Source organism: Erigeron canadensis, chromosome 5 (assembly GCF_010389155.1).
Source record: "Erigeron canadensis isolate Cc75 chromosome 5, C_canadensis_v1, whole genome shotgun sequence".
Classification (NCBI taxonomy): domain Eukaryota; kingdom Viridiplantae; phylum Streptophyta; class Magnoliopsida; order Asterales; family Asteraceae; genus Erigeron; species Erigeron canadensis.
The window spans coordinates 6995917-7014821 of NC_057765.1; the positions used below are offsets into that span (position 1 = coordinate 6995917).

The window sequence follows — 18905 nt, forward strand, 5'->3', positions numbered from 1 at the left end:
TTTATTAAAGTTTAACCATGATCACAATAATTTGATGGATATATTTTTAAATAAAAAACTTTTAACCAATAACTTAACCATTAGATGTGGTCTTACTAACCTAATTGATATACAAGAAACTATACATGTGTTTGTTTATGACCTAATTTGTAAAAAATGTCTAAACTAAAAAAAAGTCGCATATATAAATTAGGGATATGCGTGGTCCGGTTTGGTCGGTTTTTGCTAAAAATTTTAACCAAACCAATGTAAACGGTTTGACGATTTTTAAAACCAACTCGTCCAAATTGTTATGTCAAACCAAACCGACCAAAACCAATTAACCGGTTTGGTTTGGTCTGGATAAACGGTTATCATACTTTTGACATTTAATATATAAAAGCTTTTAAAAATACCAAATTGCAAGTGTTTCACAAATACTTGAAACACAAAGTATTTTGAAAATAATAATTAGAAATAAATAACTGAAAATAAAATGTGTATTTTCAAACAGCAACAAACTTTTGAATCCTTCTTATTAATATCAATCTTTCACAAAATATCTTTGAAAAAGTTAAGATTAGCATTTGAATATTTTCAAGTTAACTAATAATATATTAATTATAATTTATAATATTTAATATATATATATATATATATATTAATATAATTAAATGGTCCGGCTTGGTTAAATCGGTTCGATAATAGTCTAAAACCACTAACCAAACCATAATGACGGTTTATGAAAAAGGCAAACCGATGGTCTAAGTTTTTGATTTTAACCCGACCAATCCGTCCAATTATTTCGGTTTAAACGGTTTAGCCAGTTTAGACCAAACCGTGCACATCCCTAATATAAATGACTAATCAATATAGTTATTAATAGACTAATCAATAAAGTTAATAATTTTAATATTTTTCTTTTACATTATGTTCATTTAGCATATAACATAAACAACAATACATCTTAATTTACATAAACAATATAAATTTAAATAGACACTTTAATCAATATGAGGTTAGTCCAGTTAATATATTGGATTATATGTCAACAGATTAATTCATCATATGGACATATATATAATTATTTACGAGTAATATAGGTGTTAGTAAGAGTTTGTCATTAATTTTTTTTTAAGTACACAACATACCATAAATAAAAAAAACATTAGCTACGTGTATAAGAATGCTTTATCCTTAATATTTAAATTAAATTTTATGCTAAGTATAAAACTATTAAGACATGTTTGATGTTTGGTAAGACTTTTTCATGAACTTTTTGGAAGATTTAACTTTTAATTGTGTTAAAAATTTTGTTTGGATGTAACTAGCTTTAAGTATTATTTAAAAATTAAGCTTCAAAATCAAACGCTGATTAACTTTTAATTTGAATAAAGTTTTAATATTTAAAAATTAAACAAATAGCTAATAAAATTACAAAGTGTAGTTGTAAATATTTATGTACACGCTTTAAATAAATAAATTGGCTAAAACATTCAGCGGTTGGTGATTTCTGCAAGCTAAAACCAAGCTAAAAGTCACTTTAACTGAAGGCAAAGAAAAATTATCTCAGCAGCCGGTTGATGATTTCTGCAAGCTAAACCCGCTTAAAATCAGGTACCACTTCTCCCCATACGCCATCTCATTCTACCATCCGATTGTGATTAAATAGCTGTTTGTTTGGTTGTTATATTCCAATGCATATCAGGTGTTTGATAAAATGCCAAGCCTATATTTGTTTTATGTTTTTGTTTTTTTGAATGCCCCGAGTTAGTTGTTAGATTTACCATTAATTGATGCATACATGGTGGCATGTTAATTGGGGGTGAATGAAGAATTATCAGTTTTATTACGGGATATTTGAACTTTTTTGAAAGTAAGAATTTTTTGTCCAAAATAACAAAACATCCCTCCACACCGATGATGATGATATACTGAAATTCCTGCCTCAAACTTGTGATGGATGTAGATTGTCAATAGATTTTGTTTTATTTGTCAACGCATCGTTAATGGATGTGTTTTTATGTTTTTCTTTGCCAATAGCTGTTAGCATTATTTTGTATCTACCTTTGTGATATTTTCTCAACTGATGTGGAAGCATCCAAATCAAACTCCACGATATCCCTCATTTCTGGACTCCGGTTAAAATTGCTGATGGATTTTGTAGCTAATATTGAATTCGGATAGTAAATTTTCTCATTGTCATATCTCAGGAAGACGCTAGTCAATATGCTCACTTCTTCAACGACAACCTATAGGTTTAGATTCAGTTGAATAAATAATAAAGCAGAATAACTTGGCATTGTATTTAAAACTAAACTGTTGTAGGTAAATTAGCTACAGTGAGTTACCTACCTGTACACCATCTATGACACAACGATCACCGACGTCAAATGGGTGTTTCACAAACACAAATATCATGGCTTCAAATGTTGATTTAGCAGAGCTCCCAAATGTGAAAACAGCTAGTAAGAATTGAGATGAAATGAAAAGCAACACTTCTGTTGCAACAATACCCATGAGTATTACCCAAAGGATTATGAGTACTATAATCAAAAGCCCAGTTACAAACTTGTTTAATTCTTTTATGGCTCCGTTAATGTCATTTAGAGAATGCTCCAGAAATTTACTCTTCATATACATGCTCACCTGAAAACCAAGATGAAACTTCAAGGGAATGGAAATAATTTTGACAGCAAAATATGATTTTGTTCTAAATGAATGGTAAAGGTTTGACAGAGTAAGTACCACCCAATTCATAACGGACTTCTTATTAATCCTTCCACTTTCCTCTGCTCTTCCTATTGATGTAAACACCACATCCGCCTCCTCTTTGATCATAAAACGCAAAAGATCTTCCTCTTCGATGTACCTAGTTCATATTATTCATAAATGATCAAAGTAAAAGATGGTTCAAATGATGGACTTGAATTTCAACAAACAGAATTTAGACAAATCTTACTTGTATCCGGGTTTAGCTACATTTCTAAATATAAGATGACCGGCAACTTTAGCCTCCCATTCGTTGGTGATAGTTCTGTTGTTTTGCTCATCCGGATTTATCAAATCTTCACTTTCATCAAGTGTGTCCGGAACTGTATAAAAGCCAGACTGAGATGCGATTTTTATTAACCTACTCATTGTCCAAGCAGATACACTTCCACGTTTCATATTCTGGAGCTTTTGCACATCAATAACAGTTTTTTCTTTGAACTTTACATCAATAACGTTCGATCCCCTGCAACTTACTAACCTAGAACCATTAATCATTTCCGAAAGCTCCATCAATGGTGGCACTGAAAGGGTTTGAAGTATGTATTGATGGAAGATATTTTCCTGAATCCTTTCAAAGAATCTTTTCTCATAAAATGAAGCATATAAGAACTTTACAACTATAGTTCTGAGTATCCATGCACCAGCAACAACTAGTGTAGAGGCAATCCCCCTTGTGATATAATTTAGAACCTTGGTTGTGTCACTTGATCTAGTGACACCTTGGACAATCAAAAGCACCCATGTTAGTAGAATTAAACCTAACCAAATAAAAACCCAAAAGCTCTTATGTGCAGTATAAACAAAATACCAAACATTCTTTCTAAGTAAGGAATTTGTTTCAATAAAAAAAACCACGATATTCATCAACCACATTGAGAATAAACGGCCACTGAAAATTGCCAATCCAAAACCACACCATTTCCATAATTCTAAACTCCAAATCTCTTTATCCTCTAACATATTCATAGTTGTGCTTAAAATTAAAACCAACGTAATGCAAACAAATAAACTGAACTCAATAATAAACAGAACCTTTATTTTCTTAGGTCTTTTTCGTGTAGGATAATGACCATTCTCATCATTATCATCATTAGCTTTGCTTGGTGATGCCATTATAGGTGTTCTAGGTGTTACAGGAGAGGCGGCTGCTTTCGGAGTTTCTAACATTTCAAAAGCAGAAGCGGTTACATTTTCTTTAACAATATTCTCCTCGCTAGGAATTGCTGGTTCATTGAATCTAGATTTTGGCTTCAGCTGGCCAGCATCCTCCTCTGCTTGAAGCTGTGACTGGGACGTAGTGGTAATTAGATTAGTCTTTGGCATCTCTGCTATAGCCGTAAGTGCGGGTACTTTTTTCCTTGATCTGAGACCTGAATCTGGTGGATCATGATCATGTAAATGAACAACATCCTCTATATTATTTGGGTGGTTGCCAGAAATAGAGTTTTTGCAGTCGGCACCTGCAGGAATCTCTACTCTAACTTCACCACTATCCATCTTCATTTTAATGAACAAAATTATTAATTTACTTTCTATTGCTCCGTATTTTTATTTCTTTTTACACGTGACTTTCGAATGGAAAAAAATCCCTCACACCGTAAAATGTTAAGGTTCTAACTCGACAGTGGATATATTAGGAAACACAAGTAAGCTTTAAAGTCAATGATTCAAGTAGTTGCTTGGTGCTGTTGTTTTGTGCATCTGATCTGTACATGATAATATAAATAAGAGTAAATTACACAAATGGCCCCGGTTGGTTTGCACAGATTTCCTTAATGATCCCTCATTTTTCATATTTACGCTGTTGGTCCAATTTGACTTCATCTATGATCCAATTTTTTTTATTTTTACTTTCGACTGTCAAAGAAAAATTTAATTGAACTTTTACAAAACAACTCAAAATAATAACAACTACATAGGTTCTCAGCAGCTGGTTGATTATTTTCGCAACCTAAAAGCCGAAAGAATCAGGTACCACTTCTCCCCATACGCTATCTCATTCTAACAGATGTGATTATGATTGAATAACTGTTTGTTTGGTGGTTATTCTAATGCATATCAGGTGTTCGATAAAATGCCAAGCCTATATTTGTTTTTTTGTTTTTTGTATTGTTTTTTAATGGTGAGTTAGTTTTTAGTTCTTAGATGGCCTGGAATTCTTCAATGACATCTAAACCGGCAGTATGCAAACCTCGAACCATGTTCCCACGCTAGGCTCATTACCACCCGTAAGGAATACACCCTACAGAATATATTTCAAGCATGGAAAATTTTATAAGCTAGTAATCTTTATTTGTTTTTTGCTTTTTCAGAATTTGTATTTGAATTATAGTTGCGAACTTTTTTTATTGCAAATAATATATGATCACATTGAACTCGCTCTTGTTTTATGGACTTTAGAATGTCATTTTAAATGTTGTTCTGTTTCCCGCTGTAACGTTAGGTCATTATCGCAGGACTGATTGCGATGTGGAGATCGGCAATGATCACTAAACTTGTTCGACAAATTAGTCCTCTTGGAACCATCCGGGTTCAAGCTGTTCGTCACAGCCATCGAGCCTTTGTGCAAGATCAAAAACCCATACAGAGAAATGTAGACCCAACAGGCGAGAATCATTACCTGGGTGAACCTGTATCTAAACGCCATATAGGCGAGAATGTGTCAAGAAGGGATAAAGTAAACTTCTTGGTTAAAATCTTGACGGATCTTGACGATAGTAAGGAATCTGTATACAATGCTCTTGATGCATGGGTAGCGTGGGAACAAGACTTCCCGATCGGGCCTTTGAAACACGCATTAATTGGTCTTGAGAAAGAACATCAATGGCATAGAATTATTCATGTGATAAAATGGATGTTGAGTAAAGGTCAAGGGACGACGTTGGGAACATACGGGCAGTTGATTCGGGCACTGGATATGGATCATAGAATAGAGGAAGCACATGAGGTATGGGTTAAGAAACTTTCCGTGGACTTGCACTCGGTCCCATGGCAGCTATGCCACCAGATGATATCCGTATATTACAGAAACAAGATGTTTGAGCGGGTGGTTAAGCTTTTTAAAGGATTAGAAGCGTATGATAGAAAGCCGAGGGATAAGAAGATAGTGAAGAAAGTAGGTGATGCGTATGAGATTTTGGGGATGATTGAAGAGAAAGAAAGATTGTTGGAGAAATATAAGAGTTTATCTAATGAGCCATCGTCGCCTAAGAAATCTACAAGAACCTCAAAGAAAAGATAGACGAGGCAGAACAAGTGTCGTGACAAGGGAGTTCACTTACTTCAAAGATTTGAAAAAAAACTCTTAAGTTAGAAGAAACCGGCTTTTAATTATGATTCTATGGATGTACAAGTTTTTCAGGTTACTCGTACGCAAGTCTTCAGAGCCCGGCTAGTAAGATGGATAGTTAGTAAGTCCGAAAGTGTTTTTGTGGCATGGGCCAGGTTGACATTTGAAAGGCATATAGCAAATCAGGTAGCCTTAGTGAATTTTCCAAAGATCTGGTCTTTTTCCAGTTTACCCATTTGGTTTGATCGTGACATGTTTGTCTACTGATTGTGTAAACAATAAGATCGATAGGTATATGATGTCTGGTGTCATGTCATGATATGTATTGGAAGTTGGAACAACCTAGCTAATGTTGGACAATATGGATATCTTTTTTCCCTCTTTCATTTTCTTTGAGCTGCAGACATCCATATGCACTTGTTTGAGTCTGGACTTGAAGCACAAAGTCTTGGTGAGGTATGAGGCCAGTATGCCCAGTATGGACTTCTCCCTCACCAGCCTTCATACCGATACTTGACTTGAAATTCACATGGCTGATTTATGATGCCACTGTGTGTATACAGGTCTAAACTCAATGCCTTGCACCATAAGTTCACGTCGATAACTGGGACTACCTTTCAACTCAAGACTCAGGAATTACTACCATACTTGTATCAATTTGAAAGCCGTATACTTGTACTTCTATCTTCCCATTTTGGCTTTTTTTTATGGAAAGTGTTCTACATTCGTCTTATAATAACTTGGGCTTTGGGACTGAGTAGATAGACAAACCGAAACTCACCTTTCTTCCAATCCTTTTGCTTCAATTCTCTTTACCAAATACAATACACACTCTAACTGTCATATGGGTTGTTAAAATGAGAAAAAAAAAAGTTGCAAAATAGTTTGTATGTAAACCATCACTGGAACGACAACATCATGATGTTTCACTGTATATCTTGGGTTTGAACCCTTAAAATGCTTACAAAAGTGAGATCGTTTAAGTGTAATAGATTGCAAAATACCGTCGTTCTCTTTCTCCAAACCAACAAAACCCCTTTAATTTTGGTTTTTCCATCTCATACAACAAAACATTTTTCATACATATCTGGAAGAAATATAATGATGATGGAAGTTGAAAGAAGAAAGAAGTGGTCTGGTTAAGATCTAACGAGTATGGTACCCGCGAAATGCGGCGGCGATAACAGTGACAGTGATGTGGTGGCATCGACAAACAAGTGGTGTAGGTATTTTATATAAATATATCTGATTTTGAAAGAGTAGTAGATATATCTTTTAAAAGTTTATGGAATGATTGTGTAATTAAGTTAATTAATTAAGCAGTTTATGAAATGATTGTGTAAGTTAATTAATTAAGGGTAAAATGGTAATTTTGCATGTCCCAAAATTGTAAACTTTTCAACAAATGGGGTATAATTTTTATATAGTAGTATAGAAGTATAGATAGAGACCATTTGACGAAAAGTACTTTAGTAGTACCACATAAAGTAATTCCGACTGCCAATATGATCTCATAGCAAACGCCAACTCCCTTCCGCTATATGCCTCCAACGGTCACAAGTTTGCACAACTCGTCTCCTACCTCCCACGGTTTACAAGCCAACCTTCTTTGAATCTGTTACAAGCCTGTTGGGACCCGTTGTCACTACTTATGCCCTAAAGACTGTGTTACTCGCGGTTCTTATCCAATCAATATCCTTGTTAACCAACAATTAATCAATGTTTCAATTTATATACCGTGGTTCTTATCCATTATACTTGTTTTTTTCCTTTTAAATGTTTGTTATCAATATACTTGCTTTAAAGTTTGATTACTATTAATTGCAATCGTGTTTTAGTTTGTTTGGTATATTACTATCATATTACTACAGATCAGTCATTGTGTTATTTTTAATTGAAAGGTATTCAACATCTTTGTTTTGCTTTTAAATGTTTGTTATCAATGTACTTGTTTTAAAGATTGTTTCCTATTAATTGCAGCTAGACTTTTCACTTTGTATGATATATTACCATCATACTACTACAGTCATTGTGTTCTTTTTATATGCTTAATATGATGTGAATTTTTGTTGGACCTTCGTAATTATTGAGTTATCAACGATTCAACTCCTAAGATAACATCTTTAGCAAGGAAGAAAAAAAAAACTCCTTATTGTCTTTTTTTCATATTAATATATATTAAAAATAAGTATATGGGTGATACACATCAATAAGGGAAAATACATTGTTCATCCAGTGACTTAACCCTAGTTTAATTCTTAATATTTTTAGCACTAAATTTTTATACTTTTTGTTTTTCTTACATTTTCACCACAACATTTTAACATCTTACAGTTTTAACACTAAACTTTTATGCGAATTACTTTCACTTTCACGTAAACTTTTTATTCTTTTTATTTTCACTACTAACTCTTTACACTTTAATATGGAAAAACATGTAAAAAATAATAAACCTTTTATTCTTTTTATATTCATCATAATATTTTAAGCCTTTACATTTTTAATACTAAACTTTTTCACTTTTTCATTTTTTTTCATTTTCATCATAAAATTTTAGCCTCTTACAGTTTTAGCACATTTAAACGTTTAGCACTAGACTTTTAACTATTTTCACTTTCACACAAACTTTTTATTTTCACCACAATACTTTAAGTCTTTACACTTTGGTACGGAAAAACGTGTAAATAATATTAAACTTTTTATTCTTTTTATTTTCACCATAATACTTTAAGCTTTTATACTTTTAGCATTAAAGTTTTATACTTTTTAACTTTCTTTTATTTTCACCACAACATTTTAGGCTCTTACAGTTTTATCACTAAACTTTTATGCAAACTATTTTAACTTTCACTCAAACTTTTTATTCTTTTTATTTTCATCACAATACTTTAACTCTTTACACTTTTAGTACTAAACTTTTATACTTTTTGATTTTCTTTTATTTTTACACAAATTTTAGCCTCTTACACTTTTAGCACTAAACTTGTATGCGAACTACTTTCACTTTCACACAAAATTTTTACTACTCATTTTTTAACCGACAAATGTCAAGTTTTGTTTTATTCGTAATCATTTGAATAATACATGTTTTCTTCAAAAAGTTTGTGGTTTTTTAACCTCGACCCATGAACGCATATCTATTTATAATACATTTTCTCATCGTTATCGAAATGTCGTAACTAATATCAAAAATATTTCATTGTCATATATTTTCTATTATTGATATTATAATCGTCATATATTTTATCATCCTTATAAAAGTGTTGTTACTTATTTTTAGACTTTTACTTATATCTACAAAAATAATATTTTTATACATTTGAATATTTTTTTTCCATTAGACTATTAACAAATTTCGGGGCAATGCCTGAACGATATATCTCATTTTAAATAAATTCGAACATACGATTAATCTAACCGACACCGTCAATAGGGCGGTAGAGAGCCTACTAGTTTTCATCCAAAACGAACAATTCTTTTTTTCCTTTCTCTTACACACAATAGTCAACTCTCAACAGTCATTTCTGGATTTTCAAGAATCCAAAAAATCACCAAACCCCCAAAAAAAATCCCAATTCCAAAAACCCTAAAATCAAAAATCAATCATGGATCCACTCTACCAAACCCTAACCATCCTCCCATTCTCAATCCTCCGGCCACCACGTCTCCGCCTCAAACTACCCACAATCACACTCCCATCACCCATGACCGTTTTCTCCCTAATCCTCATCACCTACTTCCTCGTCATCTCCGGCGTGGTTTACGACGTTATTGTTGAACCACCAGGTATCGGATCTACTCAAGACCCACGAACCGGAACAGTCCGACCAGTTGTTTTTATGTCGGGTAGAGTCAATGGGCAGTATATTATTGAAGGGCTTTCATCTGGGTTCATGTTTGTTCTTGGTGGGGTAGGTATTATACTTCTTGATCTTGCGGTTTCTGTTCCGAATAGACCGAAAAGCGTTAAGGTTTCATTTGCTGGTGCTGGTGTTGCGTTTGTTGTTATTGGTTATGTTATGAGTATGTTGTTTCTTAGGATTAAGATTCCTGGTTATCTGCATTGATTCGGGTTTTGGTTCGGTTTTTTTTAATTGAGTGTGTTTGGAATTATGATGTTTACGGATTTTAGTAATACTAATATGTTAACATTTCTATGATATTGTTGTTCAATGCCAAACAAAATAGGATTATCTGATCATACTTTTTAAATTTGTGATTTTGTATCTATGTTTTGTACTGTTTATGCCTTTTTTAATGAATTAGATCTCATGTCTATTGTTAATTACTTAAAATCCACTGTACTTGCCCGGCTTTCTCAATATAATGGTGAGTCACTGGTTTAAACTTTCCTTAGGATCATACATTTTCGTGTTTGCTGAGTATAGTATTACGTATTTTTAAGTGCGTTTGGAATAAGCACCACTCTACACCTACGTAAGCTGCAATTCTGTATTCAAATGCTTTATGGTCCGTTTTTAGGCTTCTAAATAGGCAATGTGCCATAATCCCTTGAAATATGCTTTCTCAAACAACATTGAAGTTGGTAGAAGAGAGTATAATCTATCAGAATAAGGTCGTATTATTCTGTTTTATGACGAATTAGACTGCTGCTTACTGGAGTTTTGTGTATTACATGTCATGTTATTGTTAACTGGTTGAATCTGTTGGATAACGAAAAGGAACAACATCATAGATTGTAAAAATCTTTGGTGGTCTTGTCTGTTAATTTGGAAAAAATATTTGGTAGTCTATTTGTGTAGTCATAGTCTGTTTGTGTGAGTTAGAGGTTTGGAGGTTTGAGGATTATCTATGTCAATATATGGACTTTGTTATCAAGTGTTTAGGTATGTCACTTTTAGACATCTTAAGACTTCAAATTTGTAATACTTCAAATTTGTAATCATCATTAATCCGGTAATATATGGAAAGTGAGAAGGATAGTTCTCAAAGTTATCTTATGCATATCTGTTAGTTCTGACTGATTGGGGAAAATGGTAATGGAGGCATGGAGCATTATATGTATAACTTAAGGGTTCAGAGATTCGGGATTATAAGCTTAAGATGATGTATTTAAGTAATTTGTGGACTCGTGCGCAGATGATCCTAAGTGTACTACTTTCTTACATTCTTTCGAGACTTGGTATACATCCTGCTGGAATAATCTTGACGGGTCAATAAGTTAATGAGTCGTTTTTAATTAGCATGTGTCTAGTAACGAAGTAAGTGTCGTTATTAAGTTTAGTTTGGCTATTTGGCAAGTCATTTAGATTATGGTTTTATTTATTGGCAGTTTCTATTAGGAGGAAATGTACATGGGTCAATTGCTATGATTTAGGAGAACATGGGTTCATTGTGTTAGGCAGTTGTGGACTATTTATAGTCTTATTTTATTGAATGAAGATATAGCTTTTGGGATTTTTCTCTTTACAAAAGTTTTCATTATCTTTTCTCTGCATAATAATACACTCATCCGTGAGTGTGTAAAGGCACCTGATCCTACACTTCCTTCTAGTGTATTAACTTTCTTTGTCAGTTTGGACTCGTGCATGGATCTTAAGCTAAAGGATACTTTGAGATTCATGTGGAGATTATTCTGTACCATCCTAAGTGTGTAACTTTCTTACATTCTCTTGAGACTTTGTATGCTTCCTTCTATTAACTTTTTTTTGTCAGTTTGGATTCAGTTACTTGGTTTAGGTGTTCATAAAAATAGATAGGTGATACCTAGGGGGTTAAATGCAGCTTGTAAATGAGAAGTTGCCAAAATGTGATCTATATCATTAAAATGGGAGAGTTAAGTAATCTTTTGAAGGTAGTGAGGAGCACTAGGAGAGGTTAGCTTTCGGTTAACAGAGCTAGGTTAGGGTATTGTACATCTTAAGGTTGTGAATGTTGATACCAGGAAAGATGTTTTGGTCACATGCAGCATGCCAGTTTCTCAAGCGCCCTGCTTAGTCGCTTCTATGCCACGTCCTCTTCAGGTACTCTTCAGTTCCTACCTTTGGAATTTTCTGATATGCTATAAATTGCTGAAGTTGAGCAGAATTTTATCATAGACTCCCAAAATGTCATGAGTTTGAAAGATTTTGGAATCGTTAGGACAGAGTTTGTATGTGTGAGTCAGGGGTCCAGAAATTCAAGGATAATCAATATCTGTATGGTATTTGCTTTAAGACCTCCTAAGATTTAAGAGCATATATTTTGTCCGTCCAATACTGTCTGATCACGATCTGCTTGTATGTGGAAATGCTGAAGAGGATAGTTGTCAAAAGCTCATTTATCCCGTGTCTGTTAATTTTAAAAGTTGGGAAAATGGTAGAACAGAGTATGTATGTCAGAGATTCAAGAATTATAAGCTTAAAGGTGTGGATCTTATGTAAGGATACACCAACACCCTTGGCTTGTTATTTGTATCTTGAAGATAATGTATGATTCAAAAGGATAGTTCCATTGCATGCTACTCCAGCCATATCTTCACATGCTACCTCTATAAATTCCCTGTTTCTATCTTTCAGGAGTTTCCGTACAGTGATAGGTATCAGTTAAGATTAATTTAGGAAATAATTGAGCTGGAAGATGAGCTTCTAATTCTGATTTCTGAGCCTTGCCCCCCTTCCTGTAGACTAGTTCTCTGTATTTTCGTTATAGTTAATTGCATAGAGTATTCCAAACTAGAATTGTATATCTTGTCTCAACTACCTTAAATTCTCTCATGACCAATTCATTCCAGAGACTATAAAATTCCTAATTTGAATACATTAACCTTTACTTCACACTACTTCATTGGAGTTACCCACCTATTACACCACCAAACCACCAAGTAATCTTGGTTGTTCCTTATTCAATGTCGCTGAATAAGTGACTCATAGTTCAATGTCTTTTTTTGACAAATTACTGTGGCCACAACTTCACTAGTCCACTGGATTCAATAACTAGGCATAAGCTGCTTCGAAAATGACCTATAGTAACAAGATAGTCAATCCGAACGAGCTTTAGAGGACCCTTACCCCCGGCAAGTCCAATCCTTACATGCTTAAAAAGGATCATCAACAGCCTGCCAATGCAACCCTATAGATCTTATGAATCACAACATATCAAGGTTTTTGTGTGTGACTTATCCTGTCTTGCACAGAAACTTCATCTTAATTGAAGCTTACTAATCTTAAGTTTAAGAACACCACGAACACTACTAAAGCGGTGGCGCAATAAGATGCCTTAGTCGGACTAAGTTAGTCCATTGTGAGTATTTAATGTATAGTTTAAGCTTGTGTTTTCTTTGGTTGATAGGTGTTGAGGTCAGCAGTTGAATACTAGGTTGACATGAAAATCAACTACTATCCATGACTGTCCCATGCTGTATTGCATATTTGTGTTTTGTTAAAATAATTAATAATATTAATTTATTTTTTTGAAAAAAAAGAGTAGGAAAACATGAATGATGGTTAATTGGCGATTATCCAACACTATGGCTTCCCCATCCTAGTCCAGTTCCCCGAAAATGACCATTAGTAGTAATCAGCCGGCCAATCCTTACCAGCTGGTTAGGTCTGACCCCTTATCATCCAGGCGGTGGCAGGTTTTGTATATATGGTACTGATAGTGGGTGTCGGAATATGAATATAGTAAAGCTGATATGGGTTTATAGTGGTTAGAGGTAAATAACTGGACGTTTCCTTGCACACAGATTACTGGGTTTTAAGATTGTTTCAGGATAACCCTCTTCATAAGTCTAAGGGAACCAAACTTGGTGACTTCTTAAAGGCCGGATATTGCTTAGATAAGTAGAAGTTCTAGTACTTAAATGTCATGTCATGGTATGGTGCTTCCTGCTTATACTTCATTTGGGGAATGTTTTCTGTTCTCTCATTGCAGTAAATGCGAATTTGACGTCTATATTTGGCATGACAAGTAAAAACAAAACTTGTTCATTTGACATATACACCAATTTGACAATATAGTCACAAGAGAAAAGAAGAAATATAGAGAAAGAAAGAATTGAAATATGCGCAAATATATAGTGGCTTAAAGCCTTAACTTGTCTAGTCTGACTCATTATTTGAGCTGGGCCGACTTCATGACATTAAAGCTACCAGATATGACATTCGATACTTTGGTTAAAAAATGTAATCCAGAAACAAAAGAAAATCTACATTTACATCTATACATACAATATATTAAAAAACAAAATGTACATAATCTCAAAATACAAAACATCTAAAAAAGAAAAGAAGACAAAAAAAAAGGAAAACTTAACTTGCAATGTTGTGCATAGTACACAACATGATAAAAACATTCTTTTATTTTCAACAACAAATTAAAAACATTCTTCACAAATGATAAAAGTACTAGGAACAAACTTAAAAATTACTAGTAAAATAGCTTCTGGGGGAGAAGATACGTCGAGGTGAAAACATGCCCGTGTGCCTTGGGGAAGCGAGTGCATCAATTGTTTGATAGCTAGGAACGGAAGATCCTCCTTGCGTTGTGCGAATCCCACTAAATGTGCTATACTTCTTTAGCTTTCCTATCCAAGACCTCTTCTTAGGAGAGTTTTGATGAGCTCCATTCATCTTCTCACTTAGATATTCTTTAATCATATGTAACCCTAGCTCCACCACCTCTGGTGGTGGAGACACCAAAGGGTTTCCTTCCACGTTTAGCTTTCTAAGTCGTCTTAGGCAACCCATGGATTCCGGCAAGGTGCTAATCTTGTTGTAACTAACATCCAATTCAACAAGGGAAAAAAGGACACCTATGGAATAAGGTAAAGCCTCAAGGTCTTGGAAGTTTTGGCTAATATTAAGAACTTCCAAGTTGATTAGATTTTCAAGGTCCTCGGGTAGGGAGCGAAGGTGATTGAGACGAGCGTCAAGGTGGCGAAGTTTAGTTAAGTGGGAGGTGGACGAAGGGAGATAGGTGAGCTTGTTTGAGTTAACCGATAACTTCTTCAGATTTATAAGTTCAAATCCGATAGTATCTGGTAACTTGGTTAACTGATTGAAATTTGCATTCAAATCTTCTAGTGCTCTACAATTTTCAAAAGTACAAAAAGATAACACAAGTGAGTAACTTTTTCAAAATATTCATGTAGTAAAATTGTAAACAACAAAATTAAATTTATACTCGATCAAAATAACCTGCAATTTTCAATAGTTTTTGGGAGGGACTGAAGATGATTTCCTGAAATGTTGAGGGTCTTAAGTTTTGTCAAACAACCAATTGAATTTGGGAGTTTTCTGAGTTGGTTTGAATGTACATCCAACACCCCTACATTTAATAGTCTTGCTGTTAAGGACTCTGGAATTACCTGTAACACATCACCAGATATATTTCATTTAATAAAGTATTCAACAGAAAAATAAAGTATTACAATAAATGTCAATATGTCTTTTCACTTAAATGAAAAGTCAACTTCTTGATTTCCTATATTATTGCAACATGGAGGAGAAGAAAACAAGAAAAATACTATAGTAATTCATGTCAAGATAACCACTACTACCTTTCATTAACCATTGCGTACTCAAAAATATTTTTTTTAATACATGTTGTAACAACATTATAATATATGCAGGTAATGCAGAAATTTTAAAAAACAAAAATATCACATTAAATGTTTTTAAAAGGTGATATTTGGCTACTTGCACCATGACTTTTACTTTTTATATCAAACTGTATAAAGTAAGAAGCATAGAATACAATATATATGTATAGTTTAGTGCAAAATATAAAAGACTTCAAGTAAATATCACCACCCAACTTTTAAAAGTACATAATACATGATATAAATATGAATATGAATATATGCCGTTCAATAAAAACAAAATTATGAACATGAATATATATTGTGTATATAAGTATATACAAATAGTTTTATCTATATTAACAAATCAAATATCTCTTATAATTAAATAATTATGCATGTGTATGCAAACTGTAGATACAAATACACTTGTATGTTAATTAGAAGTAAAGTTAATTTCAAGGTTCAAGTCTCACTATTTGTGAACAATTTCTAATTACAAATGCTCATGCATGTATTAATTGATGAAAGGAGATTTAGATATTTAGTTGGTTTGATTATGTGAAGGGGCTGGTTTGCATAACCGGTGGATTAGTAGCTCACAAGGTGTAGTAAAGTTGAAACCACATCTACATAAATGATTAATTAAATGATTCGTACACTACATTTTTTGTTGTGTACCATTAACATGTTTCATATATAGGTTATTATATGATACAATATCTAAAACATATATCTAAAACATATTTGACGGCTAACAAAAGATGATGTACAAATCATCACACATCCACTAAAAATAGAAACTATATCTTCTTATCGTACACTTTAAAATTGTATATTACCTGTTTATGTAATGAATTATTAAATCACTACTATATATCTTTTTTTTTTTTTTGGAAAAGTAACTATTATATTCATACTCACCCCGGCAAAACACCGGCGGTATCATAATACAAGAAATTTACGTAAGATTGAATATACACCAATTACCCCAAGTAATACTTCTATGTTTTGTTCTATTTTTGTACCATAAAAAGCCTAACGACTTAATGTTTTGAATAACTCCCGACTACTATATATCTAACCCGGCCCTTTTAACATGTAAATTAATTGGTAACGCTCCTGGTATTGACTTTTGTAAGCTTAAATGACTGTTTTGACTTTTATGAATTGAACTTGAATGACTATCATATATTATTTGCAATTGTTATCTAAAAAGCATAACAAATTTAATTAGAATATAATTCTCAAAGAATATACATTACGGAAAGGAAAACATAAATAAATTTACAATACATAATAGAAAGTAATTATATCTTTTTCAAAAAATAATAATATCTACAAATATATACAGTATGTACTAAGAAAAATGAAAAGGAATGAATGTAAAGGATATATACCTGCAAGTTGTTATTGGAAATATCCAATTTATATATAATCCCTAAATTGAGATGAGATTTTAAAGGAAGAGTGTCTAAAGACATTCTACTCAAATCCACAACTTCATGCATTACATTTTCTTCTTCTTGTATATTATAGTTATTTCCAAAATGCTTTCTTTTTGACTTTGATGAAGAAGAATCAACCTTCATCATCCTATGATCACCATTAACCAACATCATGCATGTACGTGTATTGGTTTATGTATCTATATATCTCCACAATACACCAAATTTCAAGATTCTACACCCACAATATGAGAGAGAGAGAGAGAGAGATATATGTGATTTCAAATTTCTAATTATATTTGTGTTGAATGAGACCAAAGTGGAGATATTATAGTGAAATTTAAAGGGAGGGAGAAATGTACGGATGAGGACAAAATTGGTATAAGATTAAGATTAAAAATATCGACTAATATTAAATTGAAGAGCAAAGGTGACAAGTATAATGTGTGTGATATGTGTAGTATTAAAAATGAAATATTTTTTAATTTTGGCATAATTATACTGCATTTCATTGTGTATTTGTGTAGTGTGTACGTTGTACCAACCTTAAATCACATTAATACATGCATTATGTGCAAGTGGTCACAAACTCACAATATTGATTATAACAAGCATGAATTGAAACATACTTCTATTATTTTTTAAGAACTTCATATTGGTGTTTGAATTGCAAAAGTAGTTATCCATACATCTTCTAGGAATTATGTAAAATATGAATACAAATTAATAAATAACACTCCGTATTAATTATAGGAAAGTTATTTATCCTCCTAAATATTTAAAAATCCTTTTCGAACCATATAAATGTAACGAGTGAATTTCACTTAATCTTTTTTTAATCTTATCATTTAAATTTTCACATGCCCTCGTCATATGAATTAGAAGGATTTTTAGCCTTATGAATTAATAAGAGAATAATCATTCCTCTAGTATAATGGCTTGAGCTTACGCATAATGTAAACTACGAGATACACACCATGATCGAGACATTACAATTGATTGAAAAGAAAAACTCTTAGGACGTTTTACTTCGAAGTTGAACCAATGACCGGGGAATAATTAAATTCAATATAACATACTCATAATATTTAGTGCTAAATACTGTAAAGCATTGAATATATATATTGAGAAGTAGTTGACACTGTTATTGCTACTTGCAACAACAATTGACTTTTAGTTACTCGTTAGATTATTCATTTATTCCATAACTAATATTACATCAAAATACGTAGAAAATTAACAATCCTTTGGTTAACACTTAACAACTCCTAGCTAATTAGAATTAAAGAAAAACGGTATATATATACCTTGGATATATGCCAAATACGATACGTACGGCCATTTAAAAGTTAAAACATTGAAAACGAAGAGATGAATGCTTGAGATGGAGAGTTTCTAAAAGTCAACCATGACAAAACACACGTACTACATATACGGCCATTGGTACTATCCCATGACTCCGTTCTAATCCTAAATAACGTCATGTTAATATAAATAAATGCCACCTTTAGATTAAATAATATAATATCTATATTAACAAAATTATGTTTGGGATCGACGTTGCAAATTAAATATCACAACTCGAAAGGTACATACTAGTATACTACATAGCTCACAACTAACATTAAAATTCAAGTTTGATTTAAAGTTTGACTTTTATGAGATCAAGAGTTGTACCTATATATTGTATCGTTACGTTCTTAACATCTTTTGTGCACATTACTTCATTTTAGGTCATGAATTTGTTATTGTTTATATATTTCGCATTGTAAGATTATAACCCTTAAATTGTTTTATCCCTTATAAAATAACCACTACAAATAATGTTGCATTTGTTCACACTTTTAGTTAACGTGAATGAATTAAAAATTTTATCACGCTTTTATGTGTG

General features: G+C 32.7%; 4 protein-coding genes across 4 annotated transcripts; 2 read left to right on the forward strand and 2 right to left on the reverse strand.

Moving 5' to 3' along the window:
* Positions 1-1476: 1476 nt before the first annotated feature.
* LOC122600045 (pentatricopeptide repeat-containing protein At4g21190) lies at positions 1477-6424 on the forward strand. The gene is made up of 2 exons (XM_043772693.1): positions 1477-1596; positions 5211-6424. Exon 2 carries the CDS (start codon positions 5222-5224, stop codon positions 5993-5995), a length of 774 nt encoding a protein of 257 aa, XP_043628628.1. The 5' UTR covers positions 1477-1596; positions 5211-5221; the 3' UTR covers positions 5996-6424.
* Positions 2043-4257, reverse strand: LOC122601102 (mechanosensitive ion channel protein 10-like). Its single transcript, XM_043773875.1, has 4 exons — positions 2942-4257; positions 2728-2851; positions 2335-2628; positions 2043-2231 (listed from the first exon to the last, which is right to left on the reverse strand). Exons 1-4 carry the CDS (start codon positions 4255-4257, stop codon positions 2043-2045), a joined length of 1923 nt encoding a protein of 640 aa, XP_043629810.1.
* Positions 6425-9478: 3054 nt separating the features above from the next.
* Positions 9479-10255, forward strand: LOC122600359 (putative oligosaccharyltransferase complex subunit CG9662). The gene has a single exon (XM_043773067.1). The coding sequence runs from the start codon at positions 9649-9651 to the stop codon at positions 10108-10110; it is 462 nt and encodes a 153-aa protein (XP_043629002.1). The 5' UTR covers positions 9479-9648; the 3' UTR covers positions 10111-10255.
* Positions 10256-14377: 4122 nt separating this feature from the next.
* LOC122602323 (plant intracellular Ras-group-related LRR protein 6-like) lies at positions 14378-17278 on the reverse strand. Its single transcript, XM_043775019.1, has 3 exons — positions 16967-17278; positions 15184-15353; positions 14378-15073 (listed from the first exon to the last, which is right to left on the reverse strand). Exons 1-3 carry the CDS (start codon positions 17186-17188, stop codon positions 14404-14406), a joined length of 1062 nt encoding a protein of 353 aa, XP_043630954.1. The 5' UTR covers positions 17189-17278; the 3' UTR covers positions 14378-14403.
* Positions 17279-18905: the final 1627 nt, after the last annotated feature.

Bases quoted from the DNA above. Each gene is read 5' to 3' on its own strand.
- LOC122601102 (XM_043773875.1), bottom strand. From the start codon at position 4,257: ATGAAGATGGATAGTGGTGAAGTTAGAGTAGAGATTCCTGCAGGTGCC. The intron at 2,852-2,941 runs GTAAGATTTGTC...AATATGAACTAG, and splicing joins GTAGCTAAACCCGGATACAA to GTACATCGAAGAGGAAGATC. The intron at 2,232-2,334 runs GTAGGTAACTCA...CTAAACCTATAG, and splicing joins GTGTCATAGATGGTGTACAG to GTTGTCGTTGAAGAAGTGAG.
- LOC122600045 (XM_043772693.1), top strand. From the start codon at position 5,222: ATGTGGAGATCGGCAATGATCACTAAACTTGTTCGACAAATTAGTCCT.
- LOC122600359 (XM_043773067.1), top strand. From the start codon at position 9,649: ATGGATCCACTCTACCAAACCCTAACCATCCTCCCATTCTCAATCCTC.
- LOC122602323 (XM_043775019.1), bottom strand. From the start codon at position 17,188: ATGATGTTGGTTAATGGTGATCATAGGATGATGAAGGTTGATTCTTCT. The intron at 15,354-16,966 runs GTATATATCCTT...GATGTGTTACAG, and splicing joins TTTCCAATAACAACTTGCAG to GTAATTCCAGAGTCCTTAAC. The intron at 15,074-15,183 runs GTTATTTTGATC...TGAAAATTGTAG, and splicing joins AAAACTATTGAAAATTGCAG to AGCACTAGAAGATTTGAATG.